This window comes from Eutrigla gurnardus, assembly GCF_963514095.1.
Source record: "Eutrigla gurnardus genome assembly, chromosome: 20".
NCBI classification, from domain to species: domain Eukaryota; kingdom Metazoa; phylum Chordata; class Actinopteri; order Perciformes; family Triglidae; genus Eutrigla; species Eutrigla gurnardus.
This window is the reverse complement of record NC_139931.1, coordinates 17888830-17907301: the sequence shown is the minus strand read 5'-3', so window position 1 is coordinate 17907301 and position 18472 is coordinate 17888830. Positions and strand designations below refer to the sequence as shown.

Here is an 18472-nt window from a genome sequence, read left to right as displayed (position 1 = left end):
ACACAATTGATGTTTTTTTCAGTTTGCTAAATGGAATGAGATCTGTTTTCTCTTCTCTCTATAGTGTCTTTTCTCTTGACCTCAACTTTGCCTGCAGCAGGTCAGTCAGTTCTACGGTGTGATGCATAAACATCCTTGCAGTTTTAAGTTGATGTTCTTTGTAAAATAATGACATGTTGTATGTTATGTCTCGTGTGTCTGATAGCTGGTCAGGTCAGATTGGTCGGGTCTACTCGTTGCTCTGGAAGAGTTGAAATCTATTACAACAGTGCCTGGGGAAGCGTCTGTGATGACGACTGGGACTTAAAGGATGCTGAGGTAGTGTGCAGACAGCTGGACTGTGGTGCTGCACTGAGTGCCCCAGGGTCGGCCAGATTTGGACCGGCAACTGACAACATTTGGCTTGATAATGTGCTCTGTGAAGGAAATGAACGTTCTCTAACTGAGTGTCCTCACAATGGATTTGGGACCCACAATTGTCGACATGGCGAGGATGCTGGTGTCGAATGTTCAGGTTAGAAAACATTTCTATCAAGTGTTATAAATAAATGTATATTTTCTGTCAATTGTAGTCTTTGTGATGAGCTGTTCAGATGCAGCGTTGGGGAGTGTTGGTACCCTACAGCATGCTTTTAGTATTAAAGAGTTGTAACAAGTGTGAAATGTTGCTTAAAATACCATCATTTATACTGAAATGTAAGTGAAGAATGTTATGAAGTTGAAGTGAAAAGCATCATCTTCCCCCGTTATGGTTTGTTTCTGTGCAACACATTTGTAAATCAAGAACTCCAACCACAGTGATGCCGACCACAGTGATGCCGACCACATTACATAACATGATCACAAAAGAGTGACTTTTTGTTTCCAGTTCTTTGTCTCTCAATAGGCTAGTTCCCCTTTTCTCTCTCTCACGTTTTCGCGTTTATTTCCCAGAATTGAAGGCGATGCCTGGTGACCAAAGGCAGACAGTGTTTGACCCATGTTTTAGGGTTTGGTCAGAACACTTTTCATTCCCAGCTGGATGCACATTCATGTTACAATATTCTGGCAAACAAACAGTTATAGTCTCAGCTATAAATGTTTCAATGTACACAAATGTTTTGTAAAATTAGGTGATGAGTGAAGTCATTGTGCATTTGTGTAAACCACTTGTTACGGCAACTAATAAACAATTTGAACATTTTGAGCATTAAATAAAATATCTCCCTTCTTTTGGAATCAAACAACATTTTTAAAGTCATTCGTGTTCAAGTTAATTTGCAAGAATACTATTGTTATTAGTTTTTAAAAATATTGTCAAAAATACCCCTTGTATTGTGAAAGAAAAAAAGTAGTATTTGAGGAAAAATATTTATATAGGGTTGCCCATAAAGAAAAACATGCAAATGTCTTTTATAGCACCAAACAAATGTTATGCATGAATACATTTGACCTGAGTAATTGTGACACATAATGTACATTGTCCCTGTAATGTGTCCAGGTTACGTGCCACAGAAGCCTAGCTTCCCCAGCCTCTGGTTCATCCACAGGCGAACACTGTTAGCTCCGTCACCACTGTGCCACTGTTTGCACTGGTCGCACTGTTAGCTGCAAGTCGCTGGCTCAGCCAACGCCATGTTGAGAGTGGTGGGAAGGCCACAGCAACACTTCCTCCCTCCCAACTCGTTAAATACCAAATACATAGGAAATTGCGAGAACAGAGACAGAGAAACAAGAACTAGACCAAAGACACATTACATGTAACATGATATTGTTGTGCTATCTTTCAGGAATCCTTCCAAAGCCCAGCATCTCCATGAATCCTGCCAACGGTGTGACCTGGGGTGAGAACGCTAGCATCACCTGTTCAATCTCAACTCATCTAAGTGGAACATTCGTTCTGCAGAAGACCTCAGGCTCGTTCAGAAAGACCCAAACAACAAGTAACAACTTTGCTACCTTCAACATCTTGCAAGTGGACTTCACCAACGAAGGATCGTACCAGTGTCAATTTCAAATAATGGTTTCAGGTCAAGGCTTCAGCTCTCCTATAAGTGATTCTGTCAGTCTCTCTGTTACTGGTAAGGACTTTCATTCATTCCCTGAATTTGATGTTTTCTTAAATGCATCCACGTTATTGTTGAAAGTTAGATGAGAAGGTTGATCTACGTTTGCCAAGAAACAAAAATAAATGTAATCTCCCAAAATGGAGAATTATTCCTTTGACATAAAAGAAATCTAGCAAATACAAAAACTAGGAATACTTCAGCTCAAAGTCCATTCATCGCTCTATCATTGTCACATTTTTTCAGTGAGCCTCCCAAAACCCAGCATCTCCATGCATCCTGCCAACGAGGTGACCTGGGGTCAGAACGCTAGCATCACCTGTTCAATCTCAACTCAGCATCTAAGTGGAACATTTGTTCTGCAGACGACCTCAGGCTCGTTCAGAAAGAACCAAACAACAAGTAACAACTTTATTACCTTCAACATCTTGCAAGTGGAATTTGCCAACGAAGGATGGTACCAGTGTCAGTATCAGACAAGGGTTTCAGGTCAAGGCTTCAGCTCTCCTATAAGTGATTCTGTCAGACTCTCTGTTACTGGTAAGGACATTCATTCATTCACTGAATTTGATGTTTACTCCTGCAGCACCTCCCACAAAATATCCCCCCGCAGCACCTCCCACAAAATACCCCCCCCCCCCAATGATAGCTGGGATCGGCTCCAGCCCCCCGCGACCCTGAATACAGGATAAGCGGTAGACAATAGATGGATGGACACGGTCATACACCTTCTGGGATTATTCCCAGGCCCCCTCCAAGATCCTCGCCAGAGTCTTGGGCAATACACTTCACCCTGCTAGCCTTGTGTGAATGTGTATGCTTGCTGTATGTTTGAGGAGGGGCCGTAGGCGCAGAATGGCAGCCACGCTTCTGTCAGTCTGCCCCAGGGCAGGTGTGGCTACTATCATAGTTTGCGACAAATGGTATGACTGTATGTGAATGAATGGAACCTGGAACCCTGTCAGAGCGCTTTGATTGTCTAGAAAAGCGCCATACAAATCCAATCCATTAATATTATTATTAAAGAGCTGGTTCATTGTTCCACAGCCAGGACGGAATCCGCATTGTTCCTCTTGAATCAGAGGTTCGACTATCGGCTGAACCCTCCTTTCCAGCACCTTGGACTTTACCACGGAGGCTTAGTAGTGTGATACCCCTGTAGTTGGTACACACTCTCTGGTCGCCCTTTTCGAGCAGGGGGACCACCACCCCGGTCTGCCACTCCTTAGGCACTGTCCCTGACTTCTACGCAATGTTGAAGAGACGTGTCATCCAAGACAGCCCCTCCAGCACCAAAGCCTTCAGCATTTCTGGACGGATCTCATCAATCCCCGGGGCTTTGCCACTGAGGAGTTGTTTGACTGCCTCAGTGACTTCCACCAGGGAAATTGACGATGATCCTCCATCAGCTTCCAACTCTGCCACTACAATAGAGTACGTATCAGTCAGATTCAGGAGTTCCTCAAAGTGCTCCTTTCACGGCCCACTTATCTCCTCAGTTGAGGTCAACAGTGTCCCATCCTTACTGTATAGAGCTTGGAGGGTTCCCCGTTTCCCCTTTCTGAGGTGCCGGACGGTTTTCCAGAAGCACCTTGGTGCCAACCGAAAGTCCATCTCCATGGCTACTCCTCCCACACCCTCTGCTTTGCCTCCCTCACGGCAGAGGCTGAAGCCCTTTCGGCATGTCGGTATCTTGCAACCACCTCCGGAGTCTTCCGTGATAACATATCCCGGAATAACTCCTTCAGTCGGACGGCTTCCCTGAGCACCTGTGCCCACCACAGTGTTCGTGGGTTACCGCCCTTTGAGGCACCCAAGACCTTAAGACCACAGCTCACCACCGCAGCTTCGGCAATGGAAGCTTGGAGCATCGCCAACTCAGGTGAAATGCCCCAAACCTCCATAGGGGTGCCAGAAAAGCTCCACCGAGCTGGGGAGTTTAAGATCTCTCTGACAGGGGGCTCCTCCAGACGTTCCCAGTTCACCTGCACTTCTCGTTTGGGCTTAACTGGTCTGTCCAAAGGGTTCCCCAACCCTCTGACCCAACTCACCACTAGATGGTGATCAGTTGACAGCTCCGCCCCTCTCTTCACCCGAGTGTCCAAAAAATGCGGCCTCAGATCAGACGAAACGATCACAAAATCCATGCTCTGGTACCATGTACACATGAGTATCCTTATGTTTGAATATGGTGTTCATTATGGACAGTCCATGACTAGCACAAAAGTCCAATAAAAATCAACCTCTCAGATTTAAATCAGGGAGGCCATTCCTCCCAACAACGCTGCTCCAGGTATCTCCATCGTAGCCCACTTGCACGTTGAAATCTCAAAGAAGAACTATGGAGTCCTCTACTGAAGCCCCATGCAGGACTCCATTCAGGGTCCCCAACAAGGCATTCGTGCATATGCACAAAAAACAGTCAGAGTTTTCTCCCCGATAACCCAAAGGCATAGGGAGGCGACCCTCTCGTCCACCGGGGTAAACTCCAACACAGAGCAGCATTTAGCCGGGGATTTGTGAGTATCCCCACACCCGCCTGGCGCCTCAAACCTTAGTCAACTCCAGAGAAGAATAGAGTCCATCCACTATTCAAGAGTATGGTTCATGAACCGAGCGTAGGGGAAAGCCCCACCAGATCTAACTGGTAGCTGGTAACAGAGAGCCAGAGCCAGCATCTGATGCAGGGTCTGGTCCGTCGAGGTCCCTGGCCTTCACTGCCACCTGTATGACAGCGCACCCAAACCCAGCGGCTCCTCCCACCCATCTAGTCGCAGTAGCTACAATTGACACTATATTGTTTCTTAGAATTACAAGCAGAGACATTAGTTTCTTCTTCAATTAAACATGTCTGTGTGTATATATAAAACAAATTCAATGAAATTGTTTTGTGATTTTTAGATATTGTTAAATAGGTGCACAATATGACCAGGGATGTGAAAGGGTGACTAAGTAATTAGTGAGAGGAACAAACGTGTTCTTTCTGTCTGGATAGAAATATTTGTCGATTCGTCTTTCCGTGCCATCGTGAACTGATCTTTGCTCATTCACAATCTAGGAATTTCATGTTGTCTTCACACCGTTATCCCATTTGTACTTAGTGCTGCTGCAGCAGCCCAGCATCTCCCTGGTGTCCCCTAACGGAGGGCTGGTCTGGGGCCCTGAAGGTGCAGAGGTCACTCGGGGTTACAACTGTGTCTTCACCTGCTCCATTTCCTCCCCATATCCTGGAGGCGTTTTCTCCCTCATCTTCTCTGGTATCAGCGATCCCATCATCGAGCCAGCGGTCAAACACTCGGCCTCCTTTCACTTCCTGGCTGAGTACGTACACGAGGGGAACTACAGCTGTGTGTATGAGGTCCAACTGTCCAAGCAGAGCTTCACTTCTAACAAGACAGCGATGGTGCACGTCCTCATTAAAAGTAAGTAGAAGATGTTTTGTTCGAATGTATAGTGAGAATTGTTCTGCCCTATAGTGGACTCAATGTTTCCCAGAATTCATGTTGAAGTAGCTTACAACCGCTGGTCACTGACCAACTTTTGGTGTGAAAATGTAAATTGTATTTATTTATTTATTTGGGAAAATACTCTTATTGTCCTCAACATCAAAAATGACAGCTGTAGAGGGCCTGGCTCGAGAAATGCACTTGTACTTTGAATTAGACCACCAATGACAGAGTGGTACTGTAACAGAAAAGGTTTTAATGATAAGATAGGGGGGAACTGAAAGCTTGGGTTTAATCAAACATAAATTCTAAAGGGGTAATCAACTTCATTTGGGGGGGAGCGGGCTTCCACCTGGAGAGAACAGAGGATGGGTGATCGATAATAAATCCAGAAGTTAATTTAGTCTTCTGGTCCCTGTCCCCCCAATGCTCATCATAGTCCTCTGCTACGTCTTCCTCACTTTCAGGTGAGTCTCTCTCTTCTTCGTGCTTATTTAAACCACAATGCCGTCAGGTGCTGGGCCACTGGCCCCTTACCGCATGGGTTGACCTTTTCATGGAGATCCCTCGCCTCTGGCTGGAGAGCTGCCTTTAGAGAGGCCCCTGGCTCGGTAGGGGTCACTGTTAGCAGCTGTAGCAGTTCTAGCTATGTGCTCAGTACCTGCCGGGGGAGGTAGTGCCCTTCCATCACTTACCCCAACCTGAATCTCTCTGGACCCTGCCACACCCCTTGCTGCGCTCCCACACCACTAGTGGAGGGCCGGCCTTGAGACGGGACACCACGCAGCATATACGGCTCCTTCCTTTCTTACCTTTCACAATAAAAGCCCTAGCCATTGTAGCAGCCAGGCTGAAAATGGCTGCTAAAGACCTAACAGGAAGTGGAATGAAGATGGGGGGAAGGGAGGTGATTAGAGGAACACCTGGGAGCTGCAGGACAGTCAGTCAAACAAAGAGAGTGGAAGAGGACAGAGAGGAGAGAGAGAGAGAAAGGATCATCTTCCTTGGTGTCTTTTGCTGCAATAACTTGAGTGGAGATATAATTAAGAGAAGATGGGATCTATTGGACTTTCGTGGCTCAGGATCCAATAAGGCCAAGAAGGAGATGATCTGGCCAGGAACGGGCTTTGGGGTTTGGGTTCGGCCTACAGCACCGCCTTGACCTGGTTGGTTCCGGTCGTGGTCATCTCACTCGGGATTCGGACCTAATAGAGCTAAGTCATAGCAGTCTCTAGGCTCCCCTTGTACTGTGGCCTTCCGCTCACACAAAACTTTTGACACATAGACCCTCTCACACACACACACCTACACATGCACACTGATGAACTGAACTGAACTCTACTGCCCCTCTTCTGAAGGACAATACAGACTATTACATTGACCCAGCGTCTCCCCATACACACACACACACCCTCACACCTCTGCTGTGCAATACTATTTGATGATTTACCTTGGACATTTTACTTTACTTTATTTTGATTGAATTTTGACTGCATTGGGAATATAATAATGATTTTTTGTTGTGATTGATGCATTGTTATATCATTAACTTCTCCTTTTGAGTTGACTTGATGCTGATTTAAGTTATTTGAAAAAGAGAAGACAACTTGATGATGGTTGATGAATGTTTTTTCTAATTGTTTAATTGTAGCTAGGCGGCAGCTATCCGGGTAATGTTATATTTAATTATGTACAACTTATTGACAGGGTGGATTCTCCCCTGTCTGGCGCCCACTTTAATTTTGAATCTGCGGATGTGAATGTGTAAATAAACCTACGCTACACCATACAGTATACCCAGAATCTCTGCTTACCAGGCAAATTTGAATTCACTCACCAAATTGAGATATGAGGCTACTCAACTGATTAGCAGTCAATATGTTTTTTTTACTTAAAATTATTTTGTTATTTATTATGGATGGCCCACCAGCTGACCCTAAAGGCCTTTTCTTAATCGGGTACCTCCCCTCTGAACAACACACACAGGAAGAAATGTCTCTTCTCTGGCAAGCTAGCAGCTAGCGTGTAGAAAGGGCATATTGTACATATTGATACAGATTGTACATATATAAAAAAATATGTACAACATATTCAGGAATAACCGTGTTCAATTTTTTTTTTCTCCAAGAACCGTTGTTGCCGTTGGTCTCCTTGGTAGCTGCCGGGGGTCTGCTGCTGCTCCTGCTGGTCTTAGTGGGGAAATGCCTGAGAAGAAGAGGAGCCACCCAGCCTGTAGCCCTCGTCCAAACACAAAGTCTGTATTTTACTCACATTTACTGACAACATTCCCCGTATATGATGTCACGGTTGCATAACACTTTTATTTAAAAAAAATATGATACTATTTATTTATTTTAATATTCTACATATTATTTTCCTCTGTGTTTGGCCAAATTCTGTCGGTACTAAAATGTTCATGTTTTGCCTTAAAGCCTTGTTCACTGAGGACTAGTAGTATTAGTAGTACTAGTATGGGGGGCTTTAGCTCAGGAGGTAGAGCGGGTTGGCTGGCAACCGCAAGATTGCCGGTTCAAGCTCCTCCTAGCTGAGTGCCTGGGGCCTCATGTACTAAGAATTGCGTGGATTTCCTACTGAAACATGGCGTACGCTAGAATCCAGAAACTGTCCTACGCACAAAAAAAATCAGATGTATCAAAGTGTGCGTACGCATGGATCCAAGCACTTTTCCTTTGTACATCCCAATCAACGTGGAATTAAGCGCACATGTGGAAGTGCTAAACTCCTCCCTGTCCACGCCTCCATTTAAATATGCAAATGAATTTAAATAGGGCCTGCACCGGGGATTCCCCTCTCTGCACCATCAGATCTACAAAATGAAAAAGGGAAGAAGCGCAACTTCACCGAGTCTGAGCTCGAAACGCTCTTAAACGAAGTCGAGACTCGAAGACCAGTATTATTTGGTAGCCTCTCATCAGGCATAAACACAAAAAAAAAGAAATGTGAGTGGGAGCGTGTGTGTGAGGCAGTGAATACTGTGGGGTCGGAGCAGCGCACACTCCCTGAAATAAAAAAGAAATGGTCCGACGTGAAGGTGGAGGTGAAGAGGAGGATTTCGGCCCACCGCCGAAGCGTGACCGCAACGGGCGGGGGGACAGGAGGATATTAATATATTATATATTATATTATCATATATATTAATGACTGCAGAAGTGCGCCGTGGCTACTGCAGTGTGACATTTCCAACTTTACGCACGCGTTTATCGACACAAATACTGAACACAAGGAGACGATAAAGGGCTTGTTAGATAGCTCTGCCGCTCTATTTTCACCAGGGAAAAACAATGCACATATTTGAATGCACGTGCCCAAATGGGCATTGTGCTGGTTTACATTCGGGGCGCAATTAAACGGATACATTTACTCACCGAGAAGCCACCCATCGCGCACCGTGCCAGCCTCCAGCCTGTTACCAACCATGCTATTAGTAAGAATGAACGAGCGTTGAACCAGGCCAACTTGCCACGATGTTGGTGAGCTGCATTTGCGCATCACATATTATTTGAACATTTATTGAATGAAAATGTTTCCTGTTGACAAAAACAAATTCATCCTGTGATGGCGCTTTTATAGCAACATGTGTGCAGTCAATAGCTCCGATTACATTAGGGAAACCGGCTCTTGCTGCAAATTGCGCTTTAATGTTGGCCTGTTCAACAGCATTGTATGGGAATTTGATGTACCTGGATGACATTCTGATTCCGTCCCACACAGCTGGCATGGCTCGGCTCAGAGTGGACTGGCACACTCCTGACCGGTCGGCCAGTTCCCTCTGGAAGGCTCCTGTTGCCAGAAACCCCAGAGTGGTCAGCACCTGTGTGGGCACGGACAACCCCTGGCTCCTGGCTGTGTTTCTTTCGAGGGCAGACCGCAGCTCTGCGCACAGCTCCAGTAACACTGGCCTCGGCAACCTTAAACGACTCATGAGCCAGTTGTCGTCATTTGCTTACATATCCTCCCGTTTTATAAACACCCTCTCACGTCTGATGTTACCGTTTGCGATGTCTTCTAACAAGGCCAAGGCTGCCATTGTTAATGCCATTTTTTCATCACTTTGCGCATGCTTTTATATCCATCCATATGATTGCAAACACGTGTGTGTTAATTGTCCATTAATGTGTCTCTGATGTGCACATTACTCTGAGGACTAATTGTTTTCACATAATTAACAGTTTCCCAGCATCACCTCAGAGTGTCGCCAAAGGAACAATAGCTGTAGAAACGTGCGTACGCCAGCCATGAAGCTGCCGTGGGACACCGCACATTTCCACGCTCATTTCACTTTTGATACATCTGAACGTTGGTGTGGAAAATTACGTACGCCATGTTTTTGTGCGTACGCAACATTGATACATGAGGCCCCTGGTGTCCCTGAGCAAGACACCTCACCCTAATTGCTCCTGACGAGCTAGCTGTCGCCCTGCGTGGTTGACTCCGCCGTCGGTGTGTGAACGTGTATGAATAGGTGAATGTCAGTCATTACTGTAAAGCACTTTGGATAATAGTGCTATATAAATGAGGACCATTTAGTATTACAGAGGGATCGCTAGTAAGTTGTAAAAAATTGGGGCGGCCTTCTATGCAAATCTGCCATATCCATATTTTGACGAGTAAAAATTGCACCACAAATGACCAACCATATTATGTCGACCATAGATAATAAGTATTTGTCCAGTGCGATTCGCCATTGCAGTGATTTGGGGCTTTGCACTTACCTGCAACGTCCGTGCGCATTTTTTTGGAGAGCCATGACATCATTAGGGGATAATATCAGTTAATTTCAGTAAATTAAAGTCTTTGCGTTAGTACGTGAAAATACAAACCATGTAAATCACACAAGGTCCTGTGCGAATGGAACTAAAGTGCTGCTGGTCGTATTGTTTCACTTAACATTCTCAGCCTATATTTGTGTTTGAATGCTTGTTAAGAATTAATTCGGATACATTTAGGCCGCGTTTACACTACGGATGCAGTGGCCCAAACCCGTTTTTCTTTGCTAATATGGACTCAGATCTGTGTTTTTTTTTTACGGTACTGTGAACAGCACAAAAAAAAATCAGATTTGCATCACTTTCATATGTGGTCCTAAATCAGACACAGGTTGGATGTTTTGCAATGCGACCTGAGTCTGAACAGTCATATTGGAATTAATGCGAGTGACGGAGCCAGGGGAGGGACAGGGCGTTAGACCTCAGAAACACTTCAGTACAAGCAAAACTTGAGCGGTCGTATTGTTACAGGTGTTCGAAAGCGTTTGGAAAGAAACGGCTCCTCCTCCATGTCCTCATTAGCATCTGCTCACGAATTCGGTGGCCGCCACAGAACATTAACTCATCCATGAAACCGTAAACGTTAACATCATAGGCCTATTAATAATTTGCATATGAGGGTCAGTTCAGGACCCTGACCAGTTCACACTGGGATCTGATATTGGCCACGCATTTGCTAAATAGCTTGAACAACCAAACCAAAGGAGCCGTAAATCGTAATTCAGCATGAAGGCTCGTCGTGTGATCATAGCTTGTGTGTTTGTGCTTGTGTTGCAGTGACGGTCAAAGCCGACAACGTGAACAAGAAACTCAAAGGAGAAGAAGAGCAGAGCAACAACTACGAGGAGTGATGGAGACGTCTATGCAAATATAATCGAGCAGTTTGATGACGTGGACATTAATGGAGATGAAGATATTTACCAAAATGTTAGGAATTGTGTAAAGTTTTTTAACTTGAGGCCCACTTCTTATTGGTAAAACATTTCCGAGGCGAGGACCACCTTCCCAAATAAACGGGGATGAAAAGCACATCTACAACATCACCATTTTCTTAAAAAAATCTAAATCCATTTGGTGTCCCTTACCGAGCAACGCTAACACGCTCTTGCTGATGATGTTGTGATTGATGTAGCGATGTTCAAACATAACTGCTTATTATAATGCTTTGTTTACTTTACTTTTTTTTTTTTTCTTTTTGAATTATTTAGCACGTTAACATATACAAATAAAAAGCTCAAATTAATTCAGGCCGTCCGACGCTGCCTGGCCCAAATCTTTGTTTATTCGCGTCTTTGCATTAACTTTGTATGTAATAGCTCCATGCGGGAAAATCGCTTTGCAACTTTAGAGATCAAACAAACTACATTTACGAAGTATTTGCATCCCTACAGCCATTCTGCGACCACTCTCAATTCTGAGAGCGAGCTGTGTTTCCCCTGAGCTAAGCTAAACTAGGATAAACTAAGCTAAATTTAGATAAACTAAGCTAAACTGAGATTAACTAAACTAAGCTAAGCTAACGTGCTGCTGTCTCCAGGTACATATCTGTGAAGACGTGGTAGTAACAAGTGATAAGTGTATTTCCATAAATGTTGAACTCAGTGTTATTGATGAATACCTTGTTCATAAATATTTTTAAGGTAAACATGCTAACTTTAAATTGAATTTTGAATCTTGAAAATACCTGTATGTTCTTATATATTTTATTCAAATAAATTTTTTCATGACTTTTGTAGTCTTGTCTATCTTTTTGCACATGCACACATAACCCAATTATAACTACAGGAGTCTTCTGCTGGATGATCTCATGAATAATGAGCAGACCGGGCTCGGTGGTGTAATAATCAGTCAGTCATTTCAAGCTCGGGGGCCGGCAGCCATCTTGAATCTCCCTTTCTTTTTCTGTCCCTGGCATCCCCCGCTTCATTGACACACGTGTTTGTTTTCGCAGAGGTCCTTCTGAGAAGTTACGATCTTCCTTTTTCAGTCTGATGAAGTCTTAATCCATCCAGCTTCAGATCACCAGAAACACAAAGTAACCCACAATAAAAGCACAAACGCTAACAATGACACCTTTGACAACAGTATTAAAGGCATTGAATTGCATAAACATCAAAACTAATGAAAAGCAGAAGTGGAAACCACAACAATGGAGAAGCCATTTTAAGCCAATCGTACGTGAGCCACCTCACTGCTTGAGCCAATGATGTGAAGGCAGCTTTGCAGCACGATGCCCCGCCAGACGTAAATAGACATGACCCAGGTTCCCTTTACCGTCAGTGTGCTGGCTTCACACACGGCCATGCAGACGGGTAGCCTGGGAAATGTCAGCGCTCTGAGCTCATCCGTCGAAGAAGCGGCGATGAAGCCCCGTAACTTGAGACAAGACGGTGCTTCACTCACATTGCTGGTCGGCGCGCTTAGTTCTGCCCAGCTGCTGGAGTCCCATTCTTGGTCGTCATTTTAGCTGTTTAAGGAGAAAGGGGGAAACACTTTGGCATAAAGACAATTAAAACATGTCAGGGAGCCTCAATGATAACAAAAGACATCTGTTTATAACCATTTAATACGAACACATTTCATCTTTTAGTCATTTTGATTTCAGTGATTTCACTGCAACATCACATTCTCCAAAGAGAGGCTAAGCAGGACCTAATTTTGGTAAAGTGTGTAGCATATAGCAGTGAGTGGTGAGAACCACCAGAAGGGGCGGGACTTCCCCTCTCTATGTCACCACTTAACCATGGTAACTGATTGTCTAGGGTTTGGTTTGGTCTTTTTTAAAAACGGATTTCTTACACATTCGATGTGGACAAAAGAAATATGTTGCAGTCAGAGTCAACGTCAATAAAAGATAAAAAAAATAATAATTTAATTGTACTTTCAAAAGGATTTAGTTCTCCCTCTGGCATTTGGAGATGACGTCGTACATTACAAGGACTAAGGCATTTTTTTTAACAATTTCAAGGGTTAGATTATGATGACATAGCCTCGTGAAAATATTACACGTTTTCATAATTTTGTCTGGTTTATTAGGGAAAGTCTGTCTGGCTTGTGAACGCTATGTTATTCTTGTTGGTCCCATAAATATCATTATTGGGTCAAATGTATTTGTAATACTTTTGCATTTATCTTATCAATTTATGTCAATTGATGTTTAGCTTTTTGAAAATGACACTTTGAAAAAGAAATAAAATAAATGTGCATAATTCACAAAAAAGCAAACAATCTGCTGAAATATTATAGTATGACTACTGTTATGACCACCTGGCTCACGGCCGACCACAACGAGGAGGAGACTACACAATTAAACCATTTCAATATCTTTAATGAAAGTAGGGCCCCAAGTTACAAAAGAAATAACGGATCTGCGTAAGTGGCAGCTAACTATGTGTAGTGTGGTATGGACTGTTGCATTGAGAATTTGCAAACTAACAAGAACCACTAAGAAGATCTGTCAGCAGTTGTCGTCGCAGGCAGGGAGGGAGGGAGCGAGGGTCTGGAATCTTCTCCTTAAATACTCTCCCAGGCAATCAGACCCAACCATGTGCACCTGGACTGGACCTGACCTGGAAGGCAAAAATGGGCAAGGCACCAGGGAAACAGCGCCTCCCCCACCACACAGGAGAAGGACACCTATCCCCAGGAATACATACAGATACATAACACTACACCACACTGCGATTGAAAATAAATAACTTTAACAACTTGATTATTCATTTACTATACACTTACTAAAATAACATTTAATTTTATAAAAAACTAAAAAAGACTTGTTCTGACTTTATTAACCGCTATACTTGGTTATTCCAGACCTAATGTTCATTGGTTGGGATCTTTGTTTGTCTTGAATCCAGTTTCACGTCAAAACTTGACATTTTGAGTCTAGTTACTGGGCAGAAGTCAGAGATATTCTCATACAGCCACACAAAATAATAATAATGAGCTGATGTTTTTTGCTTTTCAAAACACTTTTGAAGTCTGTATCTGCATCTCATGTAGGGCCACGGTGTGAACACAGCCACATGCACACAAACGGGATGTGAGCGTGAGCCGTCTTTAGTCTTTTGATGAGTTGCGGGGCATTCCTGACCTCGCTGGCACACGCTTCCAAACATCAGTGAGCTCATCGGGGTGTAAATAGTAGAGTGGGAGGGACGAAGCAGGACAGCTGGGATATATAAAGGAGAGAAGTCCCGTGCAAAACCCCAAACTGTCTGATAGAGGACCAAGAAGGAACTCTGGGAGATCCCGCTAATCACTTCACCAGAGACTCAAGAATTCAAGAAAACCAAAGATAATTAACGCTTCACAGGTTGCTTCTACAACTGTCCTCCGACGCTGACATGATGTCCCAGCATGCAGCCTTATCCACGCCCCCGTGGCCAAGCAGCCAATCAGTGAGGAGCAGGAGGTGCCCATTCGGTTCAGGACATCGATGGAATTTCCCCTTACGAAGACAGAGGAGGGACACACAGACTGATGCACACATGACACACACTAAATCATTTTTTCAAATAATTAATGTATGTTTTTATGCGCACACAAACACACACTTCCATTTAAATACTGTCTATAATGAGTAAAGTTTACCATTAAAATGAAAATGTTTTTGAATTATTTGCAATTTGTATAAACTGTTCAAATCAAATAAAGTGTCTGATTTTCAAAGAAAAGTACAGTGATGTCTGCATGCTGCAGAGGTTTAATAAATAAATAGATTACTACCTTGGCCTGGAGGCACTTCATCACATCGCACTGGTTTGTGGACGACAGTTTTGAAGCCTCAAGTGCTGTATTTTGAACGTCTTGGATTTTGTCCATCTCCATTTTTGGAAACGGTGAAGGAAGTGACCATATTTGGACTGTGGAGGAGTGATGGGTTGATCTGTCGAACACAAGCAGCACAGAACTTTACTGGATCTGGATCCATCTGGATTCTGTTGGGAAGCTGCTCACAAAGTCAGCTTCATAATTCAAGATCAACTTTACAGTTACGTGTATTAGTATCTTAGTAGCTAACTGCATTAGTAAAGAGGGTACCTGTCAGTCTGGACTGTAAATGGACCATAATGTACTAAATGAACACCATGCTGGATTGAAGAAGACTTGAAACTAGAGATTGAGACCTCTCATTTGCATAAAGTAGACTGGACCTCAACTTTATGCAAATGAAGAGCAGACAACTTGGCACCCTGTCTCTGGAAACTCACTGCAGCACTACCTGTTTGCATTGCATCTTAAATAGCCAATAAATGGGAAGCGTGGAAATAACGCTCCCTGGAGACATGTACCTTTAGGGTTGGGGTGTTAAATGAGTACATGAAAGCCCTACAAAGGATGATATTGCACATATCCTCTCTCTAGTATCCTCTCTCTCTCTCTCTTGCTCTCTTTACCTGCCTTCTTTTCTAGGTGTGGAGCACCTGAAGCTAATTAGGACAGGCAGGACCTGAGAGGGAAGTCTCTCTAGAGATCCTGCACTGCTCAGACCTTTTTCCGATTTTCCTGTTTTTGTTTCCCACCCGCATCATGTCTTTGGATGTGCTGGGTTTGTTATTTTGGTTTGGGTTGGAAATGACCGGAAGTCTAGTTATCGGGTCTATTTTTGGTTAAGTTTAGTAATTTCCTATTTTGATAATTTAAGGAGGGAGCTGGGTTGGTACGGCCCATTGCAAGGTCGGCCCAGTATCTTCCCCATCTTTTGTTCCGCTTGGCTGGGATCTCCAACATTGTCCGATTTGTACTTTGTGTATGGTTTGTCTATTTCTTGATCCTAATCAATAAAACACCTGGTTTTTTCGGTACAAAAGAGTCTGACGTTGAGTCGTTTCAGTCTCCACCTGAGCCTTTTTATTGTTTAGGGAGGCCATAACAATGTATTACAACTATCTATAAGAATTATAACACAATGATCCATGAAAAAAAACATTCTGAGTGACCATCAACTACGTAGCAATACTTGCTCTTATGAGTCATTATGAAATGCTTCATAATGCTATGATTATTGTTATAGAGCATTACAAAAATTAATGTTCTCAATGTGTTACAGATGTGGGCATCATAGAAGGTGTTACCAATACAACATATTCATAAAATAAATCCATCTAAGCAACTTAACTGTCAAACATCACAAATATGACAGCAGGGGAGCAAAGAAATAAAATATATCCAACATGGCAAACCAGAAACGTAAAGACAATAGAGGAAAAAACACAAGAGGGTGGGGCCAAGTACAACTGAACAAAGCATCTGTAGATCACAAAAACATAGAGTGGCGAAGTCCCGCACCTTCCACTAGACTCCCATGGGACCTCTGAGAAAAAACCTTGTAAAAAATGGATGGGTGTCATTGCAGATAATATAATTATTTGCTGGTCCCAGTCGTTATATGCCCCATTTTAGAAATATGTTGTTTGTGGATTTAAATTATAATTTTTCACATCAAGTCTTTAACCGTTTATTGTAGGCCAGTCAATCTAGCCTAAAAAAAAAAAAAACATTTGCAAGAGAAACAGTTCATAGTTTTTATTGGTCCTAACACCCCCCTGAATCATATACTAAAAGTCTTAAGCCGTAGATGGAGTGGAACATGTTGATATTTTCTAGGTTAAAGGGCAAAGTTGTGCCCAACACTCCAAGTCAATTGAGTAGAATAGGGGAACATTTTAAATTAACAGCTATCACGATGAAACTTCTCCAGTTGATTAGTGACATCATACCAAAGATAAAATGTATTACAAGATTTTGAGATTTTATGTTTATATATGCAAATTAGGAATGTATTCATAAAATGATGAATATATGATGTAACAAAACACAATCTGAAAATTGGATGAAGCCAGATTAAAAATGTATTGTTTCATTCTGAACACATGAGACAACATTAGAGAAGGGACTGTGGCTATGTATAAGTGGATATTTCACCTCCACAGTGTACAGAAACCTAATTTTGAGAAAACAACCTTTAAATACTATAGTGAAAACAAAAACGCGGAAACCAATATTAACAGACAAGTCATTGATATTGAAATCTGTAAATAGACAATATGTACCCAAAAACAGAACTCAAGAGACAGATGTAGAAGAGAAAGCCCAGTAGGCACTTTAATGTCATTAATGTGCTACCGGGACAGCTTGGTGTTTTGTGTTTTGCGTCTTCCCTGTCTGTCTTTCCCCCTCCTTCCTCTCCCTCACCGGCTCCCCCTCGGGGTGTGTCCGGTGGGCGGGCCGGCGGCCGGAGCAGAGTGACGCACCTGCCTTCCATCTACTCATCAGCTCTCAGTCTACTTAACCCGGGTCTCTCCACCACTTCGACGCCAGATTGTTCCGTCCCTATACGGTGATGTAATCATGCGCCATCTTAACTACCTTCTCAAGTCTAGTCGTGCTTCTCAGTACAACATTTAATGTACAAAATAGAACAATAAAGTTCAATGGAAAATAGAAGGTATTTTACAAGAAAAAAATGTTCAATCCTTGTTTGCTGACATATTTGCAGATATGCCTCTGCACTCTGTGCAAGCCAGTGAGCAGTCAAGGCTTTGGCGACGGCAATTGCAGCGCATTGTGCTGCAACCAGACTTGCACTTGCAGCACACAAGCTCAAACAGAGATTGAGGAGCAGGGTAGTGATGGTGAGATGAAGCCTCTTGAAACATCAAAGCCTCTCAGCCAGATGAACCACCAAAGTGGTTCGACCCCAAAGCTTCAAATATGTACGCTAGGGACACCTAGTGGTGAATGAAATTATGAAGAAAGTAAAAGAGTTTCCAGTCAACCTAACATAAGATGTTTGCTATATGTGCCGATCCAACATCAAATCATTTGAGAATTAAAGTCATCTTGGTGATACATGTGTGTGAGTGTGCCTTTCATAAATAGTTCTGAACTCAAGATAGAAAATAACTCATTTGATAAACCACAGACTTGGATTTGAACCTACAACACTTTGATAATGTGTCTCAGTCCTTAGACACTACACCACCCGAAACATGAGATAGGAGTAATACTTATAATGATATATAATAATAATAATTTGTAATATAAGTAATGGACGCATGGGGGTGGATCGTTGTAGCTCTATCTTAGATTCGAACTTGCAACACAAGTCCAACTTCTTAACCGCTACACCACTGCCTCTTTGTAGTATGACCAGCAGTAGAAATAATTACAATAATGATGTATAATAATA

General features: G+C 43.1%; 1 protein-coding gene across 1 annotated transcript; it reads left to right on the top strand.

Moving 5' to 3' along the window:
• Positions 1 to 484: 484 nt before the first annotated feature.
• LOC311031413 (immunoglobulin superfamily member 1-like) lies at positions 485 to 12000 on the top strand (the record flags this gene model as incomplete). Its single annotated transcript, XM_084037726.1, has 6 exons — positions 485 to 514; positions 1886 to 2060; positions 2292 to 2585; positions 5147 to 5467; positions 7620 to 7745; positions 11056 to 12000. The coding sequence occupies 6 exons, from the start codon at positions 485 to 487 to the stop codon at positions 11127 to 11129; spliced, it is 1020 nt and encodes a 339-aa protein (XP_083893852.1). The 3' UTR covers positions 11130 to 12000.
• Between the last annotated feature and the right edge of the window lie 6472 nt (positions 12001 to 18472).